This window comes from Tamandua tetradactyla, chromosome 11, assembly GCF_023851605.1.
Source record: "Tamandua tetradactyla isolate mTamTet1 chromosome 11, mTamTet1.pri, whole genome shotgun sequence".
Taxonomy (NCBI): domain Eukaryota; kingdom Metazoa; phylum Chordata; class Mammalia; order Pilosa; family Myrmecophagidae; genus Tamandua; species Tamandua tetradactyla.
In genome coordinates this window covers 24192512-24219947 of record NC_135337.1, presented here as the reverse complement: position 1 = coordinate 24219947, position 27436 = coordinate 24192512, and the positions used below count along the sequence as shown (strand labels likewise).

At 38.2% G+C, this 27436-nt stretch overlaps 1 protein-coding gene across 13 annotated transcripts in view; it reads right to left on the bottom strand.

Annotated features, from left to right (window-relative positions):
* The window catches only part of PLPPR5 (phospholipid phosphatase related 5), a 413822-nt gene that overhangs the window by 148509 nt on the left and 237877 nt on the right, over positions 1-27436 (bottom strand). For 10 of the 13 annotated variants that reach the window (XM_077120160.1, XM_077120157.1, XM_077120158.1 and 7 more), the window contains one exon: positions 8684-8872. The exons of 2 other annotated variants lie outside the window; for them this stretch is intronic. In XM_077120160.1, coding sequence (XP_076976275.1) covers positions 8684-8872 — 189 coding nt within the window. Of the gene's footprint in view, positions 1-8683; positions 8921-27436 lie in introns of those variants that run through there. One more of the 13 variants, XM_077120166.1, reaches the window with a different exon arrangement.

The window sequence follows — 27436 nt, the reverse complement described above, 5'->3', positions numbered from 1 at the left end:
GTTTTGCTACAAATCTTTCTGCTATCTGTATTAAAATGAACAACGATTGAATTAGTACTGTGGATATAAAAATATTTTTAATTGATGAAAGGAGTGACTTTTCATTAGCATGATGAATGTTAAAAATGGTCTCCTTGGTGAAATCAAGATTTTCAGGCTATGTGGATTGATGAATAGTTTGGATAAACTTCCCACTCTTGAATGAACAAGGTATTAGAACTTGATGACACAAATCACCAGGACTCGACGGCTTGTTCTCAAAGAGCCCTGAGTCCAGTCATTAGTTTGGAGCATTTGTTGCAAGGACCACATTAACCTGAGGATTCAGCATTCCACCTTCACTGTACATACAGTGTCTGACCCCACTCTGCTTTTCATGCAGGGTTTCATATTCCTAAAATGCCTAAAAGGATAGAGAGCTGGGCGTCCATGGAGCTAACAGGACAGGTTCTATGGACTGTTTTACCTGTTTTAAGGAAAGGTTATTAAATAAATGTATGCTCCGCAGAATTTGTTGTGACACTTGAATTCATTATAACCTCATAATCACAAACTCCAACTGGTGCCTGCCTATCTTATGTACCAAAAATAACCTCAGAGTTGCACATGAACAAATTGGCTTGAGTTAGACTGCCAAACCCTGATTTTGAGATGCTTAAGTTTGTTGATGAAAACAGGAATAAAAGTAAATAAATAAATAGCAAGTCCATTATAAAGTTATTTTAATCTCATAATGTATATAGGAGGCTAAGAGATCAAAGAGGAGAATTCATCTATTTCATCTGGTGGAACCCAAGAGTTCTGCTCAAAGGAGCTGGCATGAAGGAAATATCAGAAGGAGCAAGGATTTTTTTTTTTTTTTGCAGGGAAGGGAGTGTATTGCATGAGTGAGAAGCAAGGTAATAAAATGAATTCATAAAATTAGAAAACTATTACACACAAGTATGTACAGCACACTTTACACACACCTATATATGTATAAATATACACATACACAGATACTCATATATCAATACTTTCACATCCACTTGGATTAAAATGCCACATTTTCTCAATGAGAAATGTCCATCAAACAAAACACAACAAAGAACTATCTTTTAGAGTTTTAAATACATCTCATCTGGAAAAAAATCTAGAATTCTGGTTTTACCAATAACAAAATGGTAATTTTACTGACAGTGACTGCAAAGTACAGCTGTCAGATTAGGAATAAAAAAGCAACCAGCCCGCTGCATGAAAAGTGGCATTCTCAGAAATGGTTTAAATAGTACAGAATACAGGATTCCATTTCACATATTTTTAAAATACCTTCCATCAAAATGATATTCCTTATGCTTTTCTAAATTTTGTTAAAAGATCATCCTAACTACAAGTTAAAATGATAATTCTGACATTAGAGATTTCCCTTCTCAATCTGTACAGATGGGACTGTTGAACAGGGAAAATAAGAGTTGTATTGGCTACTCCACAGGTCTCAGAAATGAAGGAAGTTTTATTTTGAACACAGATTCTAGATTTCCCTTTTTTCAGATTTTGTTGTACTGGAGCCCGTACATTAACATGCATATGTATCCTGTAAAGAACACATCAACATATAATTAATATGCTTTAACCCTCCCCTGCCATTTAGGAATGCTATCATTTATGCTACAATTCAAATTAGTGAGCAACTGCATGTAGCCAACAGTACAGTGGACTTGACATAATAGATGCATAGCCGATTGATTATTTACCAAGTGGAGAAAATTATTTAATCTTCCCAGATGTGCTGCCACTGAAAGGGTTAATGTGATGGTGATGTGAGATAATGTTTACATCATTCATCAACAAAAACAATTTCATATGCATGATGTCATTTTGCTTTGCACTTTCAATAAAAATTATTAACATTTATGCTATCAAAGCAGATCTCAATGAGCACTTTCTGCATGGATACAGTTAATTGTTATAAGGTATTAAGTATCATTATCTCAATTTTACAGATTAGAAAATGAAGCTTGGGGATATACTTTTATATATATTGTGTGAGTTCTTGAAGGGCAGGAGTATGCCTACTAGCATTGTATCTAGTACAATGTAGGTGCCTTATTAATCACTGAAAACACTGACAAGTAATGTCTTTTTGGTACAGTGCAAATTAAAAATTAATAAGATACAATGAATGCATATCAGATAGTATCAACAGGGCTCCCTGGAAACAGTACTGATTTCAAATTAGAGAAGTGGCAATGCTGAGAGCTTAATGAAATATTTTGCAAAAAAACAAAGCATTGGGTATTGAAGTAATAGTTTGTAAAAATTACTTAGGAGACCAGTTCATACTGTTGGTTGGTTATTTCTTTATTGCTATTTTTTTCTATAAGACAATCAGAACAGAAGCATAAATGTGTTGTTCATTTTTTTCACACCACAGAGCAAGGGTACTTAGGCTGGCAAAGGTGGGAACTGCAGTGCTGCAAGCAGTCCTAACCATTTCCAATGGCCAGGTGGCTACATAACCCACGTAACCTGCTCACGTTATGCTTCCCTTTTATGTATGAAGTGATTTAACTTATTGTCTCTAAAGTGCATTCTCATCCATTTGATCATCACAACAGCTCTGAGAGGTAGAAATGTTTAAGTGATCAATCTTTGGATGGATACCTGGCTCAGAGTCACGGAGAATGAGTGATGGGGTAAGGAGGCAGGGAGGAGAGGAGTGAGAGAATTGGAGAGAAAAAGCTACTTTCTGGAGCTTTGCTTTTCCCTCAGCATCCCTCAGCATCGTAGCTTATCAGTATGCAAAGGAGATGGAATAACTGGAAAAAGAAAAACAAAGAGGAATAGAGGGAGGGGAAATACGAATGAATGAATATGAATGAGAATATCTGAGTAAAGCAAGGTCTTAAGAAAATAAGGAGGAGTTTAAACAGATCTGTAAACCCTAAAAGAGTGGCTCTTTATTTTAAGAGATCTTCAACTTCTTTGACAATCTGATAAGCCAATACTAGAAAAACGAATTCACACAGTACTTGACACAATTTCAGTGGGTTCCCCAATCCCGCAAATCCAGTAGTAGGTCCTGTATTAAGAAATCTGCCTTAGAAATAGAGATGACTTTCCCTCTGTGCACTGGGGTTTGTAGATCTAGAAACAGAGGATGGTTTGACATAAGCGCAGGTACTGCAGCACTGTATCAGTATGTGCTACTGAAATGTGCCTTCGAATCAGAATAACAGAAATATCTTTGAATCCCTTCTGCTGCCATTCACCATCTATAACATTTCCAAGCTTAACAGGAAACAAAACAATGTCCTATACCGCACACTGAGACCAGTACCTACGATGGAACATAAAGCTTCCTATGAAACCAAGAAAAAAACAAGAACAAAACAAAAACCTGAATTTGAGCATAGAAGATGTGAGAGAATATCTGTACTGTTATTAAGTCATTAGGACTAAAATCTTTAAAGGCTAAGACACTGGGATGAAACTATATAACAAAAGGATTAAATGCACAGGCCTTGGAAACCCTGGCATTGTCACTGTGAGGCTGTGGATTGGTCATCTAACCTCTTTACAACTGAGTCTCCTTCATAAGCTTATTGTGAAAGTTAATTATATTGATGAATTGAAATAATTTACTATGTCTGACATATAATCTCACTAAACTTCATGTTTCCAATTTGCAAAATGGATTTAATGATAGCGCTCTTATGGTGAGGATTAAATGAATAAATGCATTCAGTGTACTTAACACAGTGCCTGGTGCGTGGGAAATCCATGGCAAATACCCAGGGTTAGACTATCTGAAGAACTGGAGCAGTAATCAAAGGTAAGAATCACTGTCTTAATTCAGAGAACAAGGTTCTGACTAAGTTCTACCTTTTTTACCCCTCAGACTCACCAATTTTTTGATGAGTGGATTAAACTGGGTGGCCTCTATAGTTCTGCCTACCTCTAATATTTCATCAGTCTTGGAGTCCACTAATAAGCAAAAGCATATTTCTAGGTGCTTTAAGTAAGTTATATTGATGAATCATCATACCTTGGGAGGAATGATGATTGCTAACGCTAAGTAGCTGGACCTAGTCTATTTACATACCTTAACCTTACGAGGCCAGCTCCAGATTATCCCCGCTTTACAGCCGAAGAAACTGAGGCACAGAGAAACTAAGTGGCTCAAGTTCACACAGTTGGAAAGTGAAAGAACTGGGTTTAACCCAGACAGTCAGACTCTAGAGTCTGTGATCTTAATCTTTACACATAAAACCTTTCAAGAGCTAGGCATTTTAATCTCCAGTTTATAGATAATAAAATTTTGCCCTTGGTTTTTATAGTTAGTGAGAGAATCTAGACTTGTCTGACACTAAACTCAGTGCTTTTTCTCCTGCATTGCCCCACAGGAGCGTGTTCCAGGACTGCAGATAGGAGTGGATACCAAGGCTAGGTTTGGGGGAGAAGAGGACTATGGGTTAGCTTTGATTCCATGCAAAAGGCCTCTGGATGCAAAATTACTTTCTATTAACATGTACCTCAGCTGCAATTTAGTGACGCTGGTATCCTTGGCGTAGCAGCAGCAGAGGTAACCCAAGCATCTGAATCTCAGTACAGAAAGATTTCATGAGGACGCAGACCTAAGAATAGAGATGCTGCTCAACCCTCAAACTTGCCTCCTTGGTGTCAGTGGCCACCTTGGTTGAGAGGGTTTTTTCAGTCGTGGTTCTGCCTCTAGGGAGATGAATAGGAGCGCTGTATTTCCTTCAAATCATCTGTGTTGCCCAGAGATCTCAGGCACAATACCTGCTAGTGGCCATTATATTCAAATTTGGGGAGCAGAAACCATTGTCATCAGCAGTTCTTTCCTACAATCAAAATCAATTATTGCTTATTAAATTTATATCCGTCCATGCTATATGCGGTGCTTTGGCTGAACAGTGCCTGTTTTCAGAGTTATAAACCATATTATCTATGTAAATAAGCCCCATATAATGGTATTTTCTGAAACCACAATTAAAATATCATTATACAACACAAAACAGACTTGGGGATAAACAATTTTAAAGGATTGTATATAGATATTTTAAGAATAGGAGAGTCCTACACTCTTGCCAAAATAATGTCTGGAAACACACCAGTCATGCTACATTTCTGCTCAATTGCTAATAAATTAAGAATATTCCTTTATTCTGGCATTCAGGTTTAATCAATGTTACACCAGTCTTCTTCATATTTTCCCTGCACACTACTGTTAGAAGCAAGCTAAAACAGCCACTGTTTCAATGCAACCTGCATTTTCTGCCTCCATGGAGTTGCTTATGCAGATCCCTCTATGGTGCCCTGATCTAAACTCCATTTCAGACTCTCCTTCAATACATACCTCAAATGCCACCACCTCCTCCAGGAAACCGTTCATCATCCCCCCAACAAAAATGATCTTGTTTCCTTCTGAATCATCAAAAGATATACCTATAAATATACTTCTGAAGTTGCCTTTTAGCCTCTGCTCATCCTGATGTGATGCTTGGAACACAGTAGGTATTCAATAAACATTTGCTGAATTTATATTTTATTGAATAATGACAATGACATAGTGACCGCTTATGGAGTACCAACTATGGGCCAAGGATGACATTTATGTAACTTTATCTAGTTTAATATTGAAAATCCTGTGATTTAGGGAATTGAGGCTTAAGTTCAAGTAAGTTGTTCAAGGTTACAGAGCAAGTAGACTTCCCATTTTTAACATAGCAGGAGAGTGCATTTTGGATCTGAATCCAAATTTTTCAGACCCAAACCAGAGCTCCAAATCAACACTGTATTTATAACAGTGATAAAATTCAAAAGCCATAGTGCCTTTAATTATTAGACATATAAATATAGCAAGTATGAAACAAATCCACAGATTGTGGTAATGAGAGCTAGTTTTCAAAAGTATTGTCAAGGATTAGAAATGAGTTTAAAAAGTTACATATATGAATGAAGTACCTTTAGCACTGCAGTCTAAGAAATGTAAGATATGAAGGAAGAGACTCTGTTGGAATAATTTATAGAGGAAAATGATTTATGAGTACATTGGATTTGCTTATTACAATAGAAAAAGTATAGGCTTTGGAGTTTGACAGACGAGGGTTAAAATTTTGGTTATAACACATCTGAGCCCTAGGTTTGAGCAAGTTCTTACTCTTTCTAAGCTTCAGTTTTCCCAAATGTTAGATGATGATAGTTATCTTTCAAGGTAATGTAAATTTTAGATGAGTATAAGGTATGCAGGAAGCCTATTAGAGTATCCAGAAAAGAAAAGCAGTAACTAATGATGGGTACTCATAACATCATTATTAATATTATTATTACTTTTCTGCCAAAGTGACTGTGCTAAGCCAGTCTTCTCGAGAAAAATGGAGAAGCAGAGCTGCCGAAACGATTCCCAACTCCTCACATGGCGACAAAGTGCACTCAATCTTAAGGCCAGAAGGGGAAAGAAAGATCAGGAGCAGGACAACCCAAAACCCAACACTTCCTTCTCTTCAGACTGACTCCCAGTTCCTCTTTCTTGTACCTAAGGAACTGAAAATCGAAACACAGAAATCAATCTGGATAAAATCCCTTTTAAAATCTACCCACTTACACTGTCCATGCCAGCCCTGTTAGCCATACCCATCTTCTTTTGGAGGACATGCTCATGCTCATAATAGAGAGGAAGTAGCATGGCCTTTGGTCTCAGTCTCACGGACATATCACACCCTCATTTTTATTTTCAGGTGTTTTAATGTGTTATCGGAGTCTGTGTTTCCTCGACTGTTCAATGGAGATAATGTCTCCTTGAAGAACTGCTCTGAGAAATAAATGAGACTATGATTGTTCAGTGCCCTGCACACAATCAGCACTCAATAATGACTGCTGCCGTTTCCCTCATCTATGGAACCCCCACTCCTAAATGGAGAATAATCATAATCTTCGGACCAAAGTGTTCTTTTCTCTTACTGTCACCTGCAACTACGGGATAGATGGTTAGAATCTGAAAAGTGCTATCTCATTTTACAGACAGAACAATAATGACCAAGTGAGGAGCTACAAATGTTATTCATTATCATTGCAACCAAACCAGTGACCTGAAAGTGACAGACTTTTTTCTTTTTTAAAAACATCCTTGAGAAAAATCTCTGAGCTATTTAGGCTCCTAGAAAACATATGCTTGGAAACAGCATTTGCAGAACTAAGAGTGGGCCCAAGAAACTGACTTTTATTTTTCTTTCCCCTTTCGGTGTTTCAAATGGAAGAGAACATGAACAGATATGAAACTGGATTTGGGATTTCTGACACATTTTAGCAAATTGCAATATTAAATTTTTTTTGCTTGTGTGAGATCTAACACATTTCAAACCATTTTGCTGGAGCTGGGATGCTACAGCTATCATAGTATAGGTGATAAAGTCACTTTGAAGTTATCAAGAAGTTCTTTGGTTTGTCTGAGGAATGCCATTGTCTGTGCGTGTGTGTGTGTGTGTTAGGAACTTTTAATTATTTTTGCATTTTATTAAATTATTTCTCCTAAAATTAAAGAAGATAAAAATCCAAACCTAACGGATACAACAGATGTTCTTAACATTCATTATTACAATCTGCACAGTCACACACTGAAAATAAAGCTTCACGCTCCCTTTCCTCTTCATTTTCTAATTTCTTATTTGTTATCTCTTAGAGATACAGATCAAGACAGAGAGAGAGAGACAACACTGTAAGGGATACTCCAACACTTTGACTAATGTCAAAGGAATCATAAGGTAGGAGGTCTTCCAAAGAAACACCACCATTTCTCTTCAAATAATTCTGCACCATATTCGAATATGTAAATTACTATGTGATTATTATCCCAATAATAACCATAGATGTATATATGTGTATAGATGTATGTGTGTATGGTCTGTCACATACACATGTGCACGCCCACCCGCGTGCATACACACCAGTCCTTAATACCTAAAGAAAATTTCAGGGAAGCAAGCTAGCTCTAAGCAAAAATGCTTTAAGCTACCCAGGCAGCAGAGCTGCCTTTAAATAAATCTGAAGTGCTCTTATTTAGACACTGTCACTGCTTTTCAGCAAAGCACTGCTAGGGCCCTCTTCATCTGGAAATGCTCATACTCTTTTTGGATATTTCTTCATTGATCAGCTTAGTCCCACTTGCACTTTCATCTAGAAGTCAAGGTGGTGGTAAAATTGGAATATGCGTCCCGAATCGGAAAGCAGGACTCCCTTTCACACCCCAGAAACTGATCCCCCTTTCCATCTAGCCGGGCCAGGCTGCTTCTCATCTCCCAGTCACCGTCTGAAAGGAGGCAGCCAGCGCAGTCGGGCCACTGGATGAAGTCAAGATTCATCCTAATGTTTTACCGCCTCGCCAGCCCCGACTGCCACCCATCACCTCCACAGAGTCCCTCTTCCTTCCGGTCCTTCTCCCCGTTGCCCAACACCGCAGTCACCGCAGGGGGCTCGGGGGTGGCGTGAGGGGAGAGATGGGGGCTTCCTTCCCATTCACCCCTCACGCACCCTAAAAGAATGCCCTCTGGGAAAAGGCTGCCAACAACTTGGAGGAACTTAGAAGGCAAAGGCTGCAGAGCCCTGATCCTACGCGCGGCCTCAGTCCCGAAGGCGAAAGGCGAAAGAAGGGAGGCAAGGCGAGGGCGAACGCCCCGGGGCTTACCGCGAGCACGGGGACCCCGGCGGCCAGCGAGTAGAGGAGCACGGGGGGCACAGCGCTGCTGTCCTCTGGGCCCGGGTAGGGCTTGCGGTAGGCGCTGTCGTGGCAGAAGAAGCCCTGCACGTTCACGGTGAACGTGTCCGTGTACTCGAAGTAGTACGCCAGCATCACCGTCCCTGCCATAATCACCATCTGGAAATAGAGCATGCTGCTGGTGAGCGCCGCGGGCAGCCGGGGCATGCACGCCTCCCGGGCCGGGCCGAGCGGGCGGCGGACGCGGCGGGCCCCCTCCCCGGTCCGCCCAGGCAGTCACCGGGGACGCGGCGCCGGGGGGCGGTGGGAGGACGAGGCGTGGGAGGCGGGATGAAGCTGTTGGAGGAAGAGGCCGAGGCAGGTCCGGGTTTCCAGGCGGTGGCACGCTGCGGAGGAGGCGGCTACCCCCGGACGAGCCCCCGCTCCCCTCCCCGCCCCGTGCCAGCCGCAAGCGCCGCCCGCCCAGGCGCGGGGTCGCGCTCAAGGGCGGGGAGTCCCGGGCGCCCGGTAGTAGCGGCGGCGCCCCGGCACGAGATCATTCGCGGTGCAGCGGCGCGGAGTCAAGCCCCCAGGACCGCTAGAGGAAGGTGGCGTCGGTGGGCCGGCGGCAGCAGCCGGGACGGCGGCACCTGTGCCCCGCGGCAGGCGGGGCGGATGCTGTGCAGCTGGGTAGCTCCTCGCGGGAGTAAAAACCGAAAAAAAAAAAAAAAATGGGGAGGGGGGAGGAGGGGGAGGGAAGGCAGTCGAGATGGAGCTTCTAGAAATTCCCTTCCGAGGGAGCAGCTCTGCGGCTTAAGACGCGCGCACCACGCTTGGGAAAAATGGTTGCGTGGAGCGGTCTTTGGAGCGCGATCCCCATCAAAGTGCAAAGTGCTGGGTGGCGCGCCGCGAGTTTGAGCCGGTGCGTTGGGTCGGCACTCTCTTGGATTCCTTAACCCCGCACAGGGCGCAGACCGAGCGGGGGTTTCTCAGCGCAGTCACAAAAAATAATCTCAGAGGATTTTAGACTTAGGCTTTCTTTGCTTCCCTCCAGCTTCCTAGCGCTGTATATGTAAAAACGTCGGCCCCTTCCTTATTCATGCATTCTGTCGCTCATCATTTCAGGCTCCCTTCATTAGCTGCTCGTGAGAATAGGCATTGCAGATTCTTGGGACTCAGCCTTCAGGGAAGACAAAAAGGCTATTTGCCTCATCTCGCTATTCCCTAAGTTCCAGTGAACTGCAGGAATTCCCCAGGGATCAGACGAAAGGAGAGGGAGACCAATGCCAGAGCACACACATGCATACAAAATATAAGCCATGCATACAAAATATAAGTCATGCATGGGTATGCACGGGTGGGCGCAGTTATGCATGTAGCTATGGATCTATATATGTGTAAAAAGCCTGTTGTGTGAACCCTGTGTGCAAGCTTAAACAGCAGACTTCAGGGGATCCTTTGCGGAGCCTGGCACTGCTCACACCCTCCACCCCAGGGCAGCAAGCAGAGAAGGAAGCCTGTGTACAAGGCAACGGGATGAAAACATTCCTAGAGCCCTGCCCTTCTCATTAAAATGTCGAATTACGGTAGCAGGTTTCTAGAATGTTAATTTGTCTTCAAGGGTGGTAGCCTGATGATTTTTAGACGTGGGAGTTTATCATCAGGAAAAACAACATTGCTAGGCTACAGAGACCATTTAGATCTGGCAAATAATTGGTAGTTTTGAGATGGAATAGTAATGGCAATGTGGTTTGCTTCAATGTAGAATGAGGTATTGTATATCTTTCACCTTCCACTTTATAATAAGCATGGTTCAGCAGCTAACTACTTAGAGTTTACAGGGTAGGCTTAATAATATATACAACAAACAATTTTAGGCAGTGGAAGTAAACTGTTCCTAGATGGACAAGAATTAACTTACTATATGAGAATATAACCACTACAAAGATACATGGTTCAAGGTTTCATTCAGAAAATTATTGTAAAACTGTAAGAGTATTTAAACTGCCCCTTTAGTTCTAAATAGGTATCTCCCAAATCATCCTACTTTATAGAATTTGGGGGAAATGGTATTAATTTTTTAGGGTAACTTTCAAAGGTAACTTTGGATTAAGGCAAGCCCCGTGTAGGCATTTTATGCAAACTAATGAAAATGTGCATATTTTTCCAAATTAAAAATGCATTGTGATGCATTGTTAATGTGTACCAAGTGGCTAATACTGAATATATAATAAGGTCACTTCTTGTCTGTCCTGTTCACTGCTCCGTCCCCAGCATGAGCAGTGTTTTGGTACATTGCAGGCATTCGATAAACATTTGTTGATTAAATTAATGAACTTTCCTCTCTAAAAACAATGGAGAAGTATCTTCACTATAAAATATATGTCAGGGATTAGGGAATCACAGTCTTTATGCCACTGAATAAACATAGCCTGCATGCTTACATGAGCACACTGACACAGAAGGTGTGAGACCAGTGTGAGAACAGTAACTCAGCAATCTGACTACCTCACCTCCTGTTGTGGCTTTCTCACTTACCAACTCTGTAAACCCCGACAAGCAGGTTAACCTCTTTGTGCTTTAGTTTCATCAGCAGTAAAATTGGGATAACAGGGTTGATATGAGGATTAAATTATGCTCAATTCATTGTGTCTTCATTATGTGATTATGTGATATGTTAAAATAAATACACATATGGTATATTACTGCACGAATTATGTGATTCGTTAAGCACCTATAGAGTGTTTAAATTCCAGAAAATTTAACTTCTGGACATAAACCTGTCAAACCTACCTTTGGTAAAACAGGTAATTCTAACAACCTTCGCTAGTCACTTCCTCCTCATTTTATTGCTCGCAAACTGCTTCTAGGTATACCCAAATTGTCATAGGTCTACATAGTTTTCTGTAGGTTGGTATTCTTTCTGCCTCATTCAGATGCTATTCATCTCAGAAACAAGATGTTATTTTCCTTCAGAGTTCTCCATATCCCCATTATTTGTACCTATTAAATGGTCAAATAGCGTTGTTGACTGATATGTGGTTGACTCACCATCCGATGCTGAATTGATACTGAACCTTAACTCATACTATAAGGATACTAACATTTAAATCATATTCCATGAATATTTGAGCAGATTGGTTATTCATAACAACGGTACAGGGTGGATGAAAAAACATAAGCCTAGTTGCCCTTGGGCTGGTTACTTTACCTTCTTGAGCCTCAGCTTCTTCGTGCTAAATGAGCTAATTTTTCCTATGTCTGTGCTTATTTTCAAGATTAAATGAGAATATTTAAAGCCCATGGATGGTGCTTATTTAATGTTGTTATTCACTTTACTTATAAAACATTTAAGCTAGTTTCTCCCAAAAAAAAGGTCTTTTCATCTGCAAAGGATCTTTAGGAATCCTGCATCGATTCTTAGTTTAACTTCTGAATGTTTCTAGATTAAAAGCTGATTATTGATCCTTAATCCTTTGGGATCATGCCTAAATTCTTAATTTAGTTCTTAAGCTTATTATTGGGCTTTGAAAGGTATCCTTCTTAACAAAACATTGTCCTGTCCTTCACACCCTCCACTTCTTGCCTGTTATCAAGGTGATAATCCAGGGTCAAATGTGGAATTTATAACCCTTTTATCCTATTTTCAAACTTCCAGTCATTCATATTATGTTTATTAGACATATATATGGCTTAAAACCACTCCTATTCTCCAACTGTAAAGCAAGAGCCATTATAAATCTTGAGTGATGCATTGATCAGTTCTAATACCCCATGCCCATAATACTCATTTTGTAGTAAGAACTACTGGCTCGACCAGTATGGGATGATATGGTCCATTGTCTGCATGGTTTAGAGTTTTTCTCCATCAGATAGAAGAGAAATAAACCAAAAGTTGGGATGAAGGGAACCTTTATGTTGGTATCAAGTATAACAAAAAAACAACTAAAATAGTCCATGGGTGGTCAAGCATTCAATATTTGTGGACGGCTAGATACAGAAATGTATTCTTCCAATTTAACTTTGAGAACCTATGGTGCCTGCTTGAAGGGAAAAGGAGTAAGCCATAGGATTATTCCAGTTGGGTTCCATGCAACAAATGTGTGCCTATTGGGAGAACCAGACTGAGATTTTCTACCCAGGACCAAGGATATAGCCCTTATAGACTTGTGGACAGAATATTTTGGCAAAGAGATACACAAGCATTCCCAGGACAAAGGAGATACAAAATATTAAATGTTGGTTTTCATGAGTTTTGTGTAATTAAGATGTAAATAAAGTAATTTTCGTGAAATCTTCTCATTCCACCTGCAAAAGCAGAGAAAAATAGCATTGCTTCAATGCATATTGGAGTTGGTGGGATACAAAGGATTCTGAAGTCTTCACGTAAGGCAAACTAAGGAAGCCTCTCCAAAAGAGTAGATGCTTACTTTTTTATAAAAACAAAAACAGAAACCTTGATTTCATAATGCTAAACCTGAACTAGAGATCTTTAAATAGATTCAAGTGTGTGAAAAGCTAGATGACTTAATGTTAATGAGGAGCTTTAAATATTAACATATAGACTAGTGGAAGATCTAATGGAGGTAGATTTGGAAGAAGGTTTTTTGAATAAACCAGGTAACTGCTTTCAGAACAAGTATGTAAGGACATCTGGTAATTCCTTATAATAATTATTGAATGTGTACCATGAAAGTATCACAAAAAGCAATACCTTAACAGCTCAATATTGGGCTGGATCTGGAGAATGAACAAATACACTAGTTTACTAACTTCCAGAATATTTGATATAGGGAAGACCCCCGAAACTTCAATAAGAGATAAGTTGTATAACTGTTTCACTCAAGCTCTGACATGCTTAAAAACATTCCGATAAATTCAAAGATAGAAAACTCTCAAAAGCAAATTAAAGAGAGATGGAAACATTTGGGATATGCCCTTCACCTCTTTCTTACTACTGACATCATAGAGTACTGCATCCTCACGGAATGATCGTCAGGCTCAATTTAGAAGATGTCTACTTTCTCAAGAAAACAGGAAGAAATAGAGCTAGTGTAGTAATTTGAATGTCCATCTTTGAAGTTCCAGCTGCAGTGGAATGTTCATCTTTAAAAGGCCAGATGCTTCTGACCTGACAAGTGGTACTTATCTTCATCTGAGACCACTGAGATATCCTTAAAATGCCTTCCTCCGTGACTGTATATAATTTATTCTAGTCTTCTACATTTCCAATATTTTATATTTTCACTTTCAAAATAGGTATCCCAAGCCCAGCACATATTTTATTAGAAAACCTAGCTATATTTCACTGGATGAACAGATATTAAGTTGATTGGCTAGGTACAAAAATAATTTATAAGATATTAATGCTGAGAAAGAACAGGAAAATGTAATGTTATCAATTGAACACCCCTATATTAAAGTAAATATTTTAAAATATTAAGTTAGTGTAAGTTAATTGGAACATGCTTTGAGACCCTACTCAATTACTTGGCTTCTCTGAGTCTCAGTTTGTTCATCTGTAACATGGGGTTGATAAATCTGAACTACATAGAGATGTTGATGGACTTGCAAATATTAAAGCATTGAGCAAATCTGCATTAGAAAACCCTGTTGTCCTCAGGTGGAAGGAATGTCTAATCTAAGTAGGTCCTGGGTTTTCTTCCCAGCACTGAGCTCAGGTTAAAGTCAAGTCAATCACTGTCTGGGGCTGTTCCTATGTCTGTGAATATTAGATGAACACATGTTTTAATCATGAATAGACACATTATTTTGTTAAGTATATATTCCTGGACCCATAACATCAAGGAATATTCCAAAATATTCAAGTTTCCCAAGAATAACTTTAAGCAATCTTAAGGAAGTTGATGTAGAAGTATGTCAATGAAGTATGATGATTGACCCCAAAGATTGGGAACTCAACTGGCTTGAGTTCATATCTTAACTCTATAGATTCGTAGTAGTGGGATCTTGGCCAACTCACTTTAATTTCTCAGTTTCTAAAGTATCCTAAAATTAGGATAATTTTGCCTCTTTCATCAGGACATAGTACAGAGCCTAGGACTTTCATAACTGTAAGAGATCATTACAGTTTGTTACTCTTGATCATACTTATAGAATTCATCCTGCTACTGCTAGATCAGCAAAACTTTCAGTGATTCATTTGGAAATGTGCCTGCATAAAATCTTGCTGAACTTTCCTTTGAAATTCATGTTGATAAACCAATTTGAAGACACCTAGAGTCATTGTGCTATGAAAAATGAGGACCATCCTAAACCAAATCACAAGTCCTACTAATACTTTGGGAAAGAAAGGTTTTTTAGCAGTGATATGGAACACATGGGCCAAATTAAGCTGACTACAGCTGCAGCTCCTTTGTCAAAGATACAAATTGTGAATGTTAATCAGCATTTGTTTGGTTGCCCTTCAATGTACGGTAAATGGTTGAAATAAAAATATAACGGGAAGTAGGCAGTCACAATTATTCCTTTTGTCATATTTCAACCATGGTCAATGTTTAATTTAAAACCTTTAAATATTGGGATAAAAACAAATAAACAAATAATCTTGATTAATAAAAATTTTATTTTATTTTTTTACTATGCACTCTGAAAACCTCAATTAAGTGGAATGGACCCAAGAGGATACCGTATTCATTTTTTGGAAGAGAGGCAAACCAAGATTGATGTTATTATATCCCTTCAGTGAACTGGGAATAATTGTTAAACTGACAGCATCCTTCAGTAAACTGGGAGGAGTTGTGAGAATCATAGATATGTGAGTAGAAAACCTCTTCCTGCTTCTGGAATATAGTAGTCATTAAATAAATAGTGGTGTTTTTGTTACAAGAAAACAGACATATTTCAGTCTTTTTTTTTTTTCACATTATCATCCTGAGGTTATCCTTTTGTCAGCACTTAAAAAACTCAAATCTCTTTCCTCTTGTACTACTGCAATAACAAGCAATAAAAACTGAGCTTCAAAATAATGACCCTTATGCCAAATCTTCAAAGAGAAATGTAGTATATTCAGTGCACTTTGACTGCTAATTTAGGGATTCTGACAAAAAAGTGGACAGTTTCTATTAATGAAAGCTGTAGTTTCCCAAGATATCCCATTTTATGAGGCTTTATGGAGTTAATTAAGGTTTTACCCTTCTAGTTTCCTCTATTTTTATTGGAAATCTATATGAGTCAAAAGAAGTGTTAAAACAAGTCATCAGTGAGCGAAAAGCAAACTAAAATATTTGATTCTTAACAATTACATTAAATTGAAGACATCATTACACATCAAAACATAGATTATAATGGAAATATGAATATTACCCAATTTAATAACAAAGAATGATAATCACAAGAGTAAACAAACACATATGGACAGTGATTTGTTTTTCTTCCAAATACTTGTTCCATCATTCTTTCAAATGATTTTGTTTACTTTGACAGTGATATACTGTACAAATACTATATTTTAAGGGTAAAAATTTCCACCATTTAGTAGCTTCCAGTTTAGCAATTAGGAAAGTATTTTTCTTTCCTTGACCAAATTCTTTTCCTCACTTGTATTTGTAAACTTTTAGCAGAGAGAACCCCAGTAGCTTAATAGTCCATTTTAATATGATGAAATTTAGGGCAAGGAAATCAACCCAGAAGCTTTTACACCTTCACTAAAATAACATTCTGAAAACCATCCGAATTTTTATGGAAGAATATCCTTGAGACCATTGTAATTTATTTGCCTTTGCATTCTTCATGGCACAATGCCTCACTCAAAGCAGATGATCGGGAAACTGGGCATAGCATAAAGGAAGACTATTGTCCCTAAATCTATTATAAAACATCCAAAGGTGAGTACATCCAGAAGCTACCTTGGAGTGATCGACCATATGAACTTATTCATCTTAAAGAAAGATACCAAGTCCTAAAATATTTCACTGTCTTACGTCACATAGCTAGTCAGAAAGAAAGAGAATCTCAATCCCCTAATTTCCAATCCAAATTTTTCCCGTTTTTTTTTTGCACCCAGACAGAGTCATGTTTTCTAAAATAATCAAGTAGCTTCTTCTTTACTGAGAGTATCTGTATCTATATCTTTAACTACAGCTTCATGACTTTATATTAGAAAGGATTCCAGGCATGTCCTAAATTTAGGTTCTCCAATTCTTAGTCCAGTTGCTCTTTCATTGTAAAACATTGCTTATTTTTATGTGTATTTGAGAAATATAAAGGTAAATGTCAAGGGCTAAGAGCTTATGTGGGGATGTTCAATGGTTGCATAATGGGCCTAATAATACAGATGTGTTGTTATTAGAGAGCCTTAAAGAAGATAGCATGTACAAGCAGCCATCGTAACTTGTATCATCAACGCGCTAACACAGGCATAGTTGCAGTTTCACACATGAGACTTACTAACTCAAAGAAACAAGTTGCTCATGATAGCATTTCAGACATGTGGCAAAGTGATTTTGGGATAAAATGGGCAAAATACATGTTAGTCCCTGGACCTTCAAGTGCTATTATGTCACACAGTGTAGAGGCCTCAATTTGGAACTTGAGTCTGCAGACTTAAACCTAACCTCATTGTAATGCTACAGTAGCATTTAAATGAAGATTGTTGAGTGAACCTGTAAGTGGAAATTTAAGCTTGAGGGTAGGTGCCTTTACATCCCTTTAATATTTGATAATTGGGCATGGCTACTGAATCAGAAGTGGAAAATTAGGAGAGGATTGGGAATATCCACCCAGTCCTCTCCCAAGCCAACAAAGTAGAAATTTTTGAGATTGATCCACATGAAATTTGACAACTTTTAGGTGAAAAATAGTTTAATATTAGCAATTTCAAATGTATCAGCCTATACAAGGTCCTTGCAGGTGTGCATTTTATTGCTAAAATATTCAGGTGGTGATCTCATAAATTATAATATTGGGAAATGATAAATTATATTTACTCATTTTTTTAATGATGTCTCTGCCTCCTAAACTGAAAGATTTCCAGTTGAACTCTTTGAAGTTAAGTTGGAGACCAAGTGAATTTTTATGACCTAATTGTAAAAGTCAGAAAGCATGAGTTAAAACTGAATCAATGGCACATAACTTTAACGATTTACTTGGCAGAACAACTGCACTAAAACCCTCCTTAACATGATTTTCCTACTATAAATGTTGGTATCTGAAGGGACAGTCTCACTCACTTGTTCAGCTAGAAGTATAAAATGAATAAAATGCAGGGAGTTTGTGCAGAGCACATACATTTTTACCTTTGGGTCCAAAATTTAATTGCTTCTTCTCACTCATACTGATAAGGAAGCCATATGTTACACTCCAGGAACTGCAACAAATCAATTACTGACAAGTAATGGAGTCCAGTATCCAGTGAGATAAGGGTGCTGAGAAATCAGTTTCATCAGAGGGTTTACCAGTGCTGTCTCAACCACCCAAGCCTCTTTTATAGTGAAGTCCTGCCTCCTTCTCTCTAGGTGGATTTGATCACATAACAGAGAGCAGATAAAATATACATCTGTCATGTACCATCATCAGATTACATGGAATTTCCATTTTTACTGGTACCATTCAAAGCAAAGTTACCAATTTCCTCATGGCAGGAATAGTCACCCTGCCCCAATGATTACGAGGAGCAGACCAATTCCCATAGAAAACTAGAGGATTAAGAAAGAGATATTAACTAAGACACATTTGCACCCCTTGAGGCTAGAAAATGGAATTCAGAAAGAAGCTGGGCTAGTGGACAGAAAGAGTACCAGAAATCAATCCAGCCATACCAGATAGTCGGTCACTTCTGGCCACAATCACTGACCACTTCTACACGCCATACCGATAACTAACAGCTTGGTCACAGCAATTGGCTAGGTACTTGCATCAATGAAAGTTGGTGATAGAGGCTAGGAGAGGGAGAACTGGCCCTTTAAGTAGTTCTCTTACAGCTTCAGAAGGTCACAGAGCAGGGGGTGCAAGTGTGGTTCAGTGGTAGAATTCTCACCTGCCATGCGGGAGACCCGCGTTGGATTCCCAGTCCTTGCAGTTCCCAAAAAATAAACAAGCAAAATAAACAAACAAACAGAAATTCAACAAATAGTGCTGCAGTAACGGGATACTGACATGGAAAAATAATGAAATGTGACCCTACCACAGCACACAAAATAAATAAATAAAAGTTTATGGAGCTTTCCCAAGACTGCAGGTCATGATATTAAGTGACTTAACGTATGTGAAAAGGGAACTATAAACCATCAGGTGCCATACAAGCATTAGTTATTATTAACCTTGAAACTGGGAGACTAACTCCAAGGAGCATATTGAACTAGATTAACATCTGTAAGGTCGCCAGATGCTCAGTCTTTCAAATTTTTAAACATGTACTTCAGGAAAACATAATCCATGTGTGCCTGCACATCATGCAGACTTTCATACTGCACATGAATAACACACGTAAATGGGCAGAAAATTGTGAATTACTAAGTAAAACCACAGCAGTCCATCTTGATGAAAAGATTATCCTTTCAGAAAAATCCATTAAAATGCAAATGTCTTAAGTAAATCAAATTTGGGGGGCCAAATTTTGTGGGGAAGTACTATCTGTTAGCAATATTGCTTCTCTAGAGGATTTCCATTTGAATTGTACTAATGATGTGCAGACAGAGTTCAGTGAAGGACAGACTTCTAAGACTGTGGGCTTCAGTTTTAGCAGATGTTGTCTGTTCTGAAAACTAAATCAAGAGATAGACAAAATACTTTGCACATCCTTTATATATATTTGCTAGGAAAATGATACTCTATAAGAAGCAATTCAGAGCGAAAATAAACAAGTACCTAGTATTTTAAAATAGCATATTAATATATTCAAAATATTAAGTATATTTACAGCATTCCACTTACATGTGTTTTTTTTTTTATACCAGCATTTGCACTAAAGGCTTGAGTTCCGTTTTAACAATGACTTTCCCAGGCAGAGCACTGCTCTACCCGACTAATCCACAAGTGCTACTGAAAGTACCACATTGCAGGCATCTGTGGCTCCAGGCTTCACAAATGAAAACTAAGATTTGGACTGAGGTGGTAAGTAACTATCTGGTTAATCATCTGTGCCTTGTTCTACCGAATGGTTAGTCGTACCCTTTTGAAGGAGTGTTCAAAGCTACCATTTAAAGTAAAACAGTGCAGAGAAGCCTGTCAGACTCTCAAAACACTGTTTTGTGATTTTTTTAGCCTTTTTATACAGTTCCGAGCACTTGCATCCCTGGCCAGATTCTGTGACTCAATCTTTCTTTACTTTGACAGGGTTCCCAAACATTGCTGCACAGTGAAATCACCTGGGAGATTTTGAAAAAAGTCTTGCTGCCTGAGTCACACATTAAATCAAGATGTCAGGGGAGATGAGATGAGCAGAGTGAGATACAGGACTTAGTATTTTTTAATAATTCCCAGGTGGTCCCAGTGTGAGGCAACATTTAGGACCCACTGCTCTCTAGCCAAACTGACAGAGAGCATAGTGCCTCCCACATGGCTGACACCCCACATATATTTTTAGGTTAAATGAAAAAAAAATTGCTTCAGATCAGAAAGTTTTCTAGATACTGGGGCTTACTGTACCCTTTTTCAGTAATTTCCCCAACACTTATTCCCTCAAACAACCTCTGGGCAAATGTTAAACCTCATTAGTTACAGATATTCAAATCAAAACAACATCAGACTGTTTTTTTTTAAACTATTTAGCTAAGATATGCTCAGGTCCTAACCCTGAGTCTGAAGAATGTTTGGAAATAAGGATCTTTGAAGATGTTATTAGCTATTAGTTAACATGAGGACTACTGGATTACGGTGGACCCTAAATCAGTGTGAGTGATGTCCTTATAAGGAGAGAAACTTTGAACACAGACAGACAGAGAAGACAACCATGTGGCATAGGCAGGGGTTGAATTACGCCAAAAGCCAAAGGACATCATGGCTGGCTGGCAAGGCACTGTCAGGATCCTACAGACTTCAGTGGAAACATGGCTTGTTGATCCCTTGGTTCAGACTTCCAGCCTGCAGAGCTGTGAAACAATATATTTCTGTTGTTTTAAGCCCCCCAGTTTACGGTACTTTGTTACAACAGCCCTAGCAAACTAGGACATAAGCAATGATAAAGAATCACCTAGTGAGAATGTGCTGAGGTGAGCATTTTTATACACTGCTGGAACTGCAGCCTTACTGGTAACTGTTAGATGCTATGTATCAAGAAGAGCATATTTTTGAAAATTTAAAAAACAAATAATGATTTAAGCACATTATCTACATCATGACAAAATGGAAAAATCTATATGTCCAGCATTAGAGTATGGTGAGTACATAACAGAATAGCAACTCAATAGTATCTTCTGCAGCAAATAAAAATATTACCAAAGAATTTGTATGAACACTGAAATAATCTTATTATAATGATAATTACCTTAGACTCTTTTATTCTCTTTTCTCTATTTTACAAAACTTCTTTTAGAAAAGAATTCACAAGCTGGAGGACTAGAGGCACCCAGCAATCAAAGGCAAAGGTAACGATCCAAAAATGTGGGTGATCTTTTCAAAATTCAATGTTGTCTTGTCACCCTATGATTTAAACACTTCAATGGGTTCCTCTGATCTCAACATAGAGACAACATTTGTTAACAGAGTGTCAAAGGCCCTGTATGGCAGACTCTTCACCCACCTCTCCAGCTCCCTGGCTTTGTATCATGTGCCCCCTAATTCTGCACTTCGCCATATTGACCTTCCTGCAACCTCTGCTCACCATGCTGCTTCCTTTGCTCAGGGAGAGCGCCCCTCCTGTGCCTAGTTCATTCCTACTCATACTTTATATTTCCATGTGAGTGACACTCCCCATTCAAGACCTCATTCATGTCTTATGACTAATGTCTTTCAGACATCGCAGTTGTCGGCGCTGAGATTATGCATTTGTTCGTGCTCCTCTTCTTAGCCCCATGAGGGCTGAATCAATGTTTTGCCTTATTTTGTATCTCCACTGCTTAAAAGATTTCCTGGCACATGGTAGGCTGTTAATGAATAGTCGAATGTATGGATGATAAATAAGGAGTGGGAAAGAGAGGTGGGTTACAAACTGAAGAGAAAGGATAAATATGACAGATATTTTAAAAGAAGAATCTATAGCAAAAAAGGGAAGTCATGAATAAAAGATGATTCCAAAGATTTGTGTCTCATGATTGGGACAGGTATCATTGACTAGGACAGAGGGAAGTGTGGTGGGGGAAAGGTCAGGCTTAACATTGTCAAGTTTAGAAATGCAATGAACTCAGAGATACAGATTTGATAATTATTTATATAAATATGATTAAAATAATGGGAATTAAGAATAACCCATGCTATGTATGTGTGTATATATCTTGATATTTCCTTTTGGAGGGCCCTCTGCAAGAATAATGGCTTATGGTGTCTTCCTCATTTTTCCCCAAGCAGGAACAGTGATTTTTCTAACTGGGAGTGCCAGTGACATTCATTGGTTCACATCTTTCAACTGAGTAAAACATCTGCTCAAAGACTGCAAATTCTGGAGATGCATCTTCCGTATTTCTGGGAAGCAGAAATTCTGGATAAATGTGTCTGCCCTACAAACCCAATTTTCCCCCATAAATAGATTCCCTCAATCTCTGAGCTTGTGGCAAGTGGTGAAACAAAGAATATTACCATACCTTTTTGGTTATGGATCTATAGAAACAGATAATATCTATTTACCGACTCCTATGTCTGTATTTTCAGTTGGCTCATAACTGTCTAGTGGAACTAAGTGGTATTATACATTAGTTCCCTAGAATCCCAGTTTTCTAGAAAAAAATTTGAAAGAAAAGTGTAAGGGTAAAAGATGATAGAACAGCCAGTGAAACAGAAGTAATAGTTGAAAATGTCTGAAGATATCAAGGATTCACAGTATCAAGGAAATGTCACAGTGTCAAGGAAATGTCACAACTACAGGATGTTGTGAGTAGGTAACTGGTGGCTGTAAAGTTTTATTCTACATAGAATGGTCAAAGAGGAATCCAGATTTCAGAAGGCGGTAAGGAAACAGAGGATCTTTCTGGTTTTGAAACACCTATCCAGGTGTTTCCTTTATTATAGAAAAGCAGTTTGATTGAGATACATTCACATATTATACAATCCACGCAAGCACACAGTCGTGACTTTTAGTGTAATCACAGACTTGCGCATTCATCACCACTATCAATGCTAGAACATATTCATTACTCCAAAACAAAAACCCCACACCCATTAGTAGTCACCTCTCAATCCCTCTAACCTTCCTCAGCCCTACATAACCACCAATCTAATTCTATATAGTTTTATGTTAACATTTTATAAAGTGGAATCATACAATATGTACTTTGTGTCTGGTTTCTTTCACTTAGTATGATGGGTTTTAATTATTGTTATTTTCTTTTTTTTATTTAAAAAACTATGTAATACGTACCATGTACCCCCTAATTATTGATACTTTGCATTAGTGTGGTACTTTTGTTATAAATAATGAAAGAATATTAAAATATTACTGTTAACTGTAGTCCATAGTTGCATTAGGTGTGTTTTCTGATATTCCACCCTATTATTAATACCTTGTAATAGTGATGTATATTTTTTATAACTCATGAAGGAGCATTCTTCTGTTTGCATTATCAATCACAGTCATTGCCCACAACAGGGTTTACTGTGTAAAACAATCCAATGTTTTATCTTCTAACTTTCCTTCTAGTAACGTACACAACCCAAAACTTCCCCTTTCAACCACATATACAAACATAATTCATCGCTGTTAATTGTTCACAGTAATGTGCTACCATCACTGCTATTCATTTCCAAACATTTATAATCATCTTAAATAGAATTTCTGTACAAATTAAGCAACAGCTCCCAATTCTCTACCCCCATTCTATCTCTTGGTAGCCATTAGTTTAGAATCTAACTCTGAGCTTGCTTATTATTGGTTCATATCAATGAGATCATACAGTATTTGTCCTTTTGTGTCTGACTTATTTTACTTGACATAATGTCCTCAAGTTTCATCCATGTTGTTAACATGCATCGGACTTCATGCCTTCTTACAGCTGAATAATATGTATATACCATATTTGTTTATCTATTCATTGGTTGATGAGCACTTGGGTTGCTTCCATCTTTTGGCAATTGTGAATAATGCCACTATAAGTGCAAATATCTGTTTGAGTCCCTGCTTTCAGCCCTTCTATGTATACTCCTAGTAACAGGATTTCTGGATCATATGGTAATTCTACACTTAGCTTCCTGAGGAACTGCTAAACTGTCTTCTACAGTGGTAGCACCATTTTGCATTCCCACCAGCAATGAATGAAACTTTGTATTTATGTACATCTGCTTCAACACTTGTAGTTTTCTTTTTGTTTTGTTAATAGTGACTATTCTAGTAGGTACAAAATGATATTTCATTGCAGTTTTGACTGAATTTCCCTGGTGGCTAATGCTGTTGAACATCTTTTCATGTGCTTTTTGGCCATCTGTATTTCCCCTGGAAAAATGTCTATTCACGTCATTTGCCTAGTTTTTGTTTGTTTATTTGTTTGCCAAGTTTTTATTGTTTGTCTTTTTTATTGCTGACTTCTAGGATTTCTTTGTATATTTTAGATATTAAACTTCTCAGATACATGGTTTCCAAATATTTTCTCCCGTTGAGTAGGCTGCCTTTTTACTATCTTGACAAAGTCCTTTGAAGCACAAAAGTTTCTAATTTTGAGAAGATCCCTGTTCTAGTTTAAAAGGTGCTGGAATTCAATATACCAGAAATGGAACCACTTTTAAAAAGGGAAATTTATTAAGTTGCAAGTTGAAAGTTCTAAAGCTATGAAAATGCCCAAATTAAAGCAAGGCTATAGAAATGTCCAGTCTAAGGCATCCAGGCAAAGATACTTTGGTTCAAGAAGGCCAGTGATGTTCAGGGTTTCTCTCAACTGGAAAGGTACGTGGCAAATATGTGATATCTGCTAGCTTTCTCTCCAGGCTTCTTGTTTCTAGAAGCTTCTCCAGGGCATCTTCCTTCTTCATCTCCAAAGGTCTCTGGGTGCATGGGCTCTGTGGTTCTCGTGGCTCTGCAGCTTTTTCCAAAATGTCTCCTCTTTTAAAGGATTCCAGTAAACTAATCAAAACCTACATGGAATGGGTAGAGTCAAATCTCCCTCTACTCAAAGGTTAATACCCACGGTTGGGAGTGTCACATCTCTGTGGAAATAATCTAAGCAAGTTTCCAGCCTTGGAAAAAATGGATCAGGATTAAAATATGGCTTTTCTAGAGTGCATAATCCTTTCAAACTGGCACAGTCCCATTTATCTATTTTTTCCTTCCAATGTTTCCTCTCACTAAAACCTAAGCATATCCAAGTTGTTACTCAAATCCTATTTCCTCCTCAAATTCTAGGAGATTATTTGTTCTAGAAGCTGAAGAATCATTAATGTGTGGGCAATAGAATAGTGACTAAAGAATGTAGCAAGGTAAAAAACTGTATTTTGTCTTGTTTTGTTTTCTCAAGAAATGGAAAACCAGTACACATATTTGATACTTACAAACCCATAGAATTTTCAGTGGATGAAAAGGTTGGAGGGTCAAGAACCATTTCTTGGAGTTGGTTTTGAGAGAAACAGAAGATAAAAAGGTGAGATGGGCAATGGGGTTAGCCTTTGTAGATGCACCTTACTTTCACTGAAACTGGAGGATGAATGTAAATATACCAACCCATAAAAACTGAGAAGAGAAGCTGGTGAGATCCTCTACTAAGTAAAGTTTAGAGGAAAGAGCCAGCGAGAAAGTAGATCAATAAAAATATCATGCTCTCAAGAAGACTGGTGACTCTCACTTTATCTGAAAACAAGCACACTCCTTTTTAATTTAGCTCTCGCATTAAAGTTTTAGATCTCTGTTTTAGATTGTAGAATGAGTGAGAAGTGTACTAAAATAGAACACACTAACCCAATTGAAAAGCCAAGTTTAAGAACGACGTATAAGCATGAAGGCACCTGGGCATTCCAATTTGGAAACCGCAATTCCCAGGAGAACAAGGCTGAATCTTGAAGTTGAAAAGGCAGACCTAAGATTCCTGCCTCCAGGAAATATGCCCTCCACTCCTTTGAGTCTTTCTATCTCCCCTGACACCCCTTTCTTCCCTTTCCCTTTGGGAAAAAAATAGCAAAGACAGAAACACTTTTATTTTTCCCTTTTAGCAGCCAAAACATCTTATGAATATGGCTCCCTTTATTTAAGACCCTATATCAGAGCAACTAAAGTTGTGCCAAAACCACCAATTGATCCAGTGCCACACTGTGAGGCTGAACTAAATCATGGGACACACTGAGTCAGCAGAGCGTGGGGAAAAGGCAAAGCAGAAAATAAACTCCACAAGGCTTTTTTATATGGTCTAGCACTTGTCAGTGAAAAACAGTAATGCATCATGGCCCTTTTTTTTTTTTATGAAAAAGATTAAACCATATCAAAATGTGGAGTAAGAGTTTTATATTAAAAGCAAAAGGCAGGGTGGGCAATGGTAGCTCAGTGGCAGAATTCTCACCTGCCAAGCTAGAGACCTGGGTTTGATTCCCAGAGCCTGCCATGCCAGAGACGGGTTCTCACCATGCAAAAAAAAAAACAAGAAAAAACAAAGGCAAATAGCAATAGAGTCATTAGAAAGAAAGACTGATTACAATTAAAAATCAGTACAGTTGCAATTTTCTCAAGGAACTTGAAGCACAGGAAAATAAAGTTTACTAATTATCAATTTCATTTGCTGTCATTTACAAACTAGGAAAATAGAGGAATAGGAGAAATATATTTCAGCAGTTCCTGTCCACTTTCTCAGCACGTTAGTATCAAGTAAAGAAATTCTAGCATGAAAGCAAGAATAAGTTGAGTTATAGAGTGCTTATTACTTTCAAAATGTGATGACAAAAAACAAGTTACCACTACTTGTTCATCTTTTACATATAGGCATTATGCTAATTACTCTATTTCTCTTATTTGCATTATTAGGAAACATTTCATGCATTCAGAAAAGTACGAAAATATTTTAATAACACTTGTCTACTCACCACCCAGATTTTTTTTTTAATTATTGAACATTTCAAGAACATAACAAAATAAGAACAGCGTAATGAACGCTCCTCTCCTTATTGTCCATATTTAATAATTATCACCTTATAATCAACCTTGTTTTATTTTTGCTCTCCCATTCCATTCCCCCAGATTATCTTAAAACAAATTCCTAATAATATCATCTCATCCATAACTAAGTATAACTCCAAATGATAAGTACTCTTTAAAAAACAACATAAAATAGAATAATCTCACTTAATATGTATTATTTAACATCTACTCAGTATGCAACTTTCCCCGAGGGTATCATTATTGTTCCTTTTATCTTAGTTTCTGAGGAAAGATTTGAATATAGTTGAAATTTTGAAATTGACTGTCATGTCTTTTAATTATTGTATAAGTTCTTCCTGCGTAAATTTTTATCTTGCAATTTATTGAAGGAACCAGCCATTTACCCGATAGAGTCTCCTGTAGTCTAGATGTTGAGAATTGCTTCCCTGTAGGGTCAATTAACATGTTCCTCCAGCCTCTGTATTTCTATGCATTAAATCTATTTTGGGGGGTTTTTCTGGCAAGAATTCTTCACAGGTGTTGGTGTGCACTCCCATAAGGTAGTACTTAGAGCTGCTTTGTCTTAT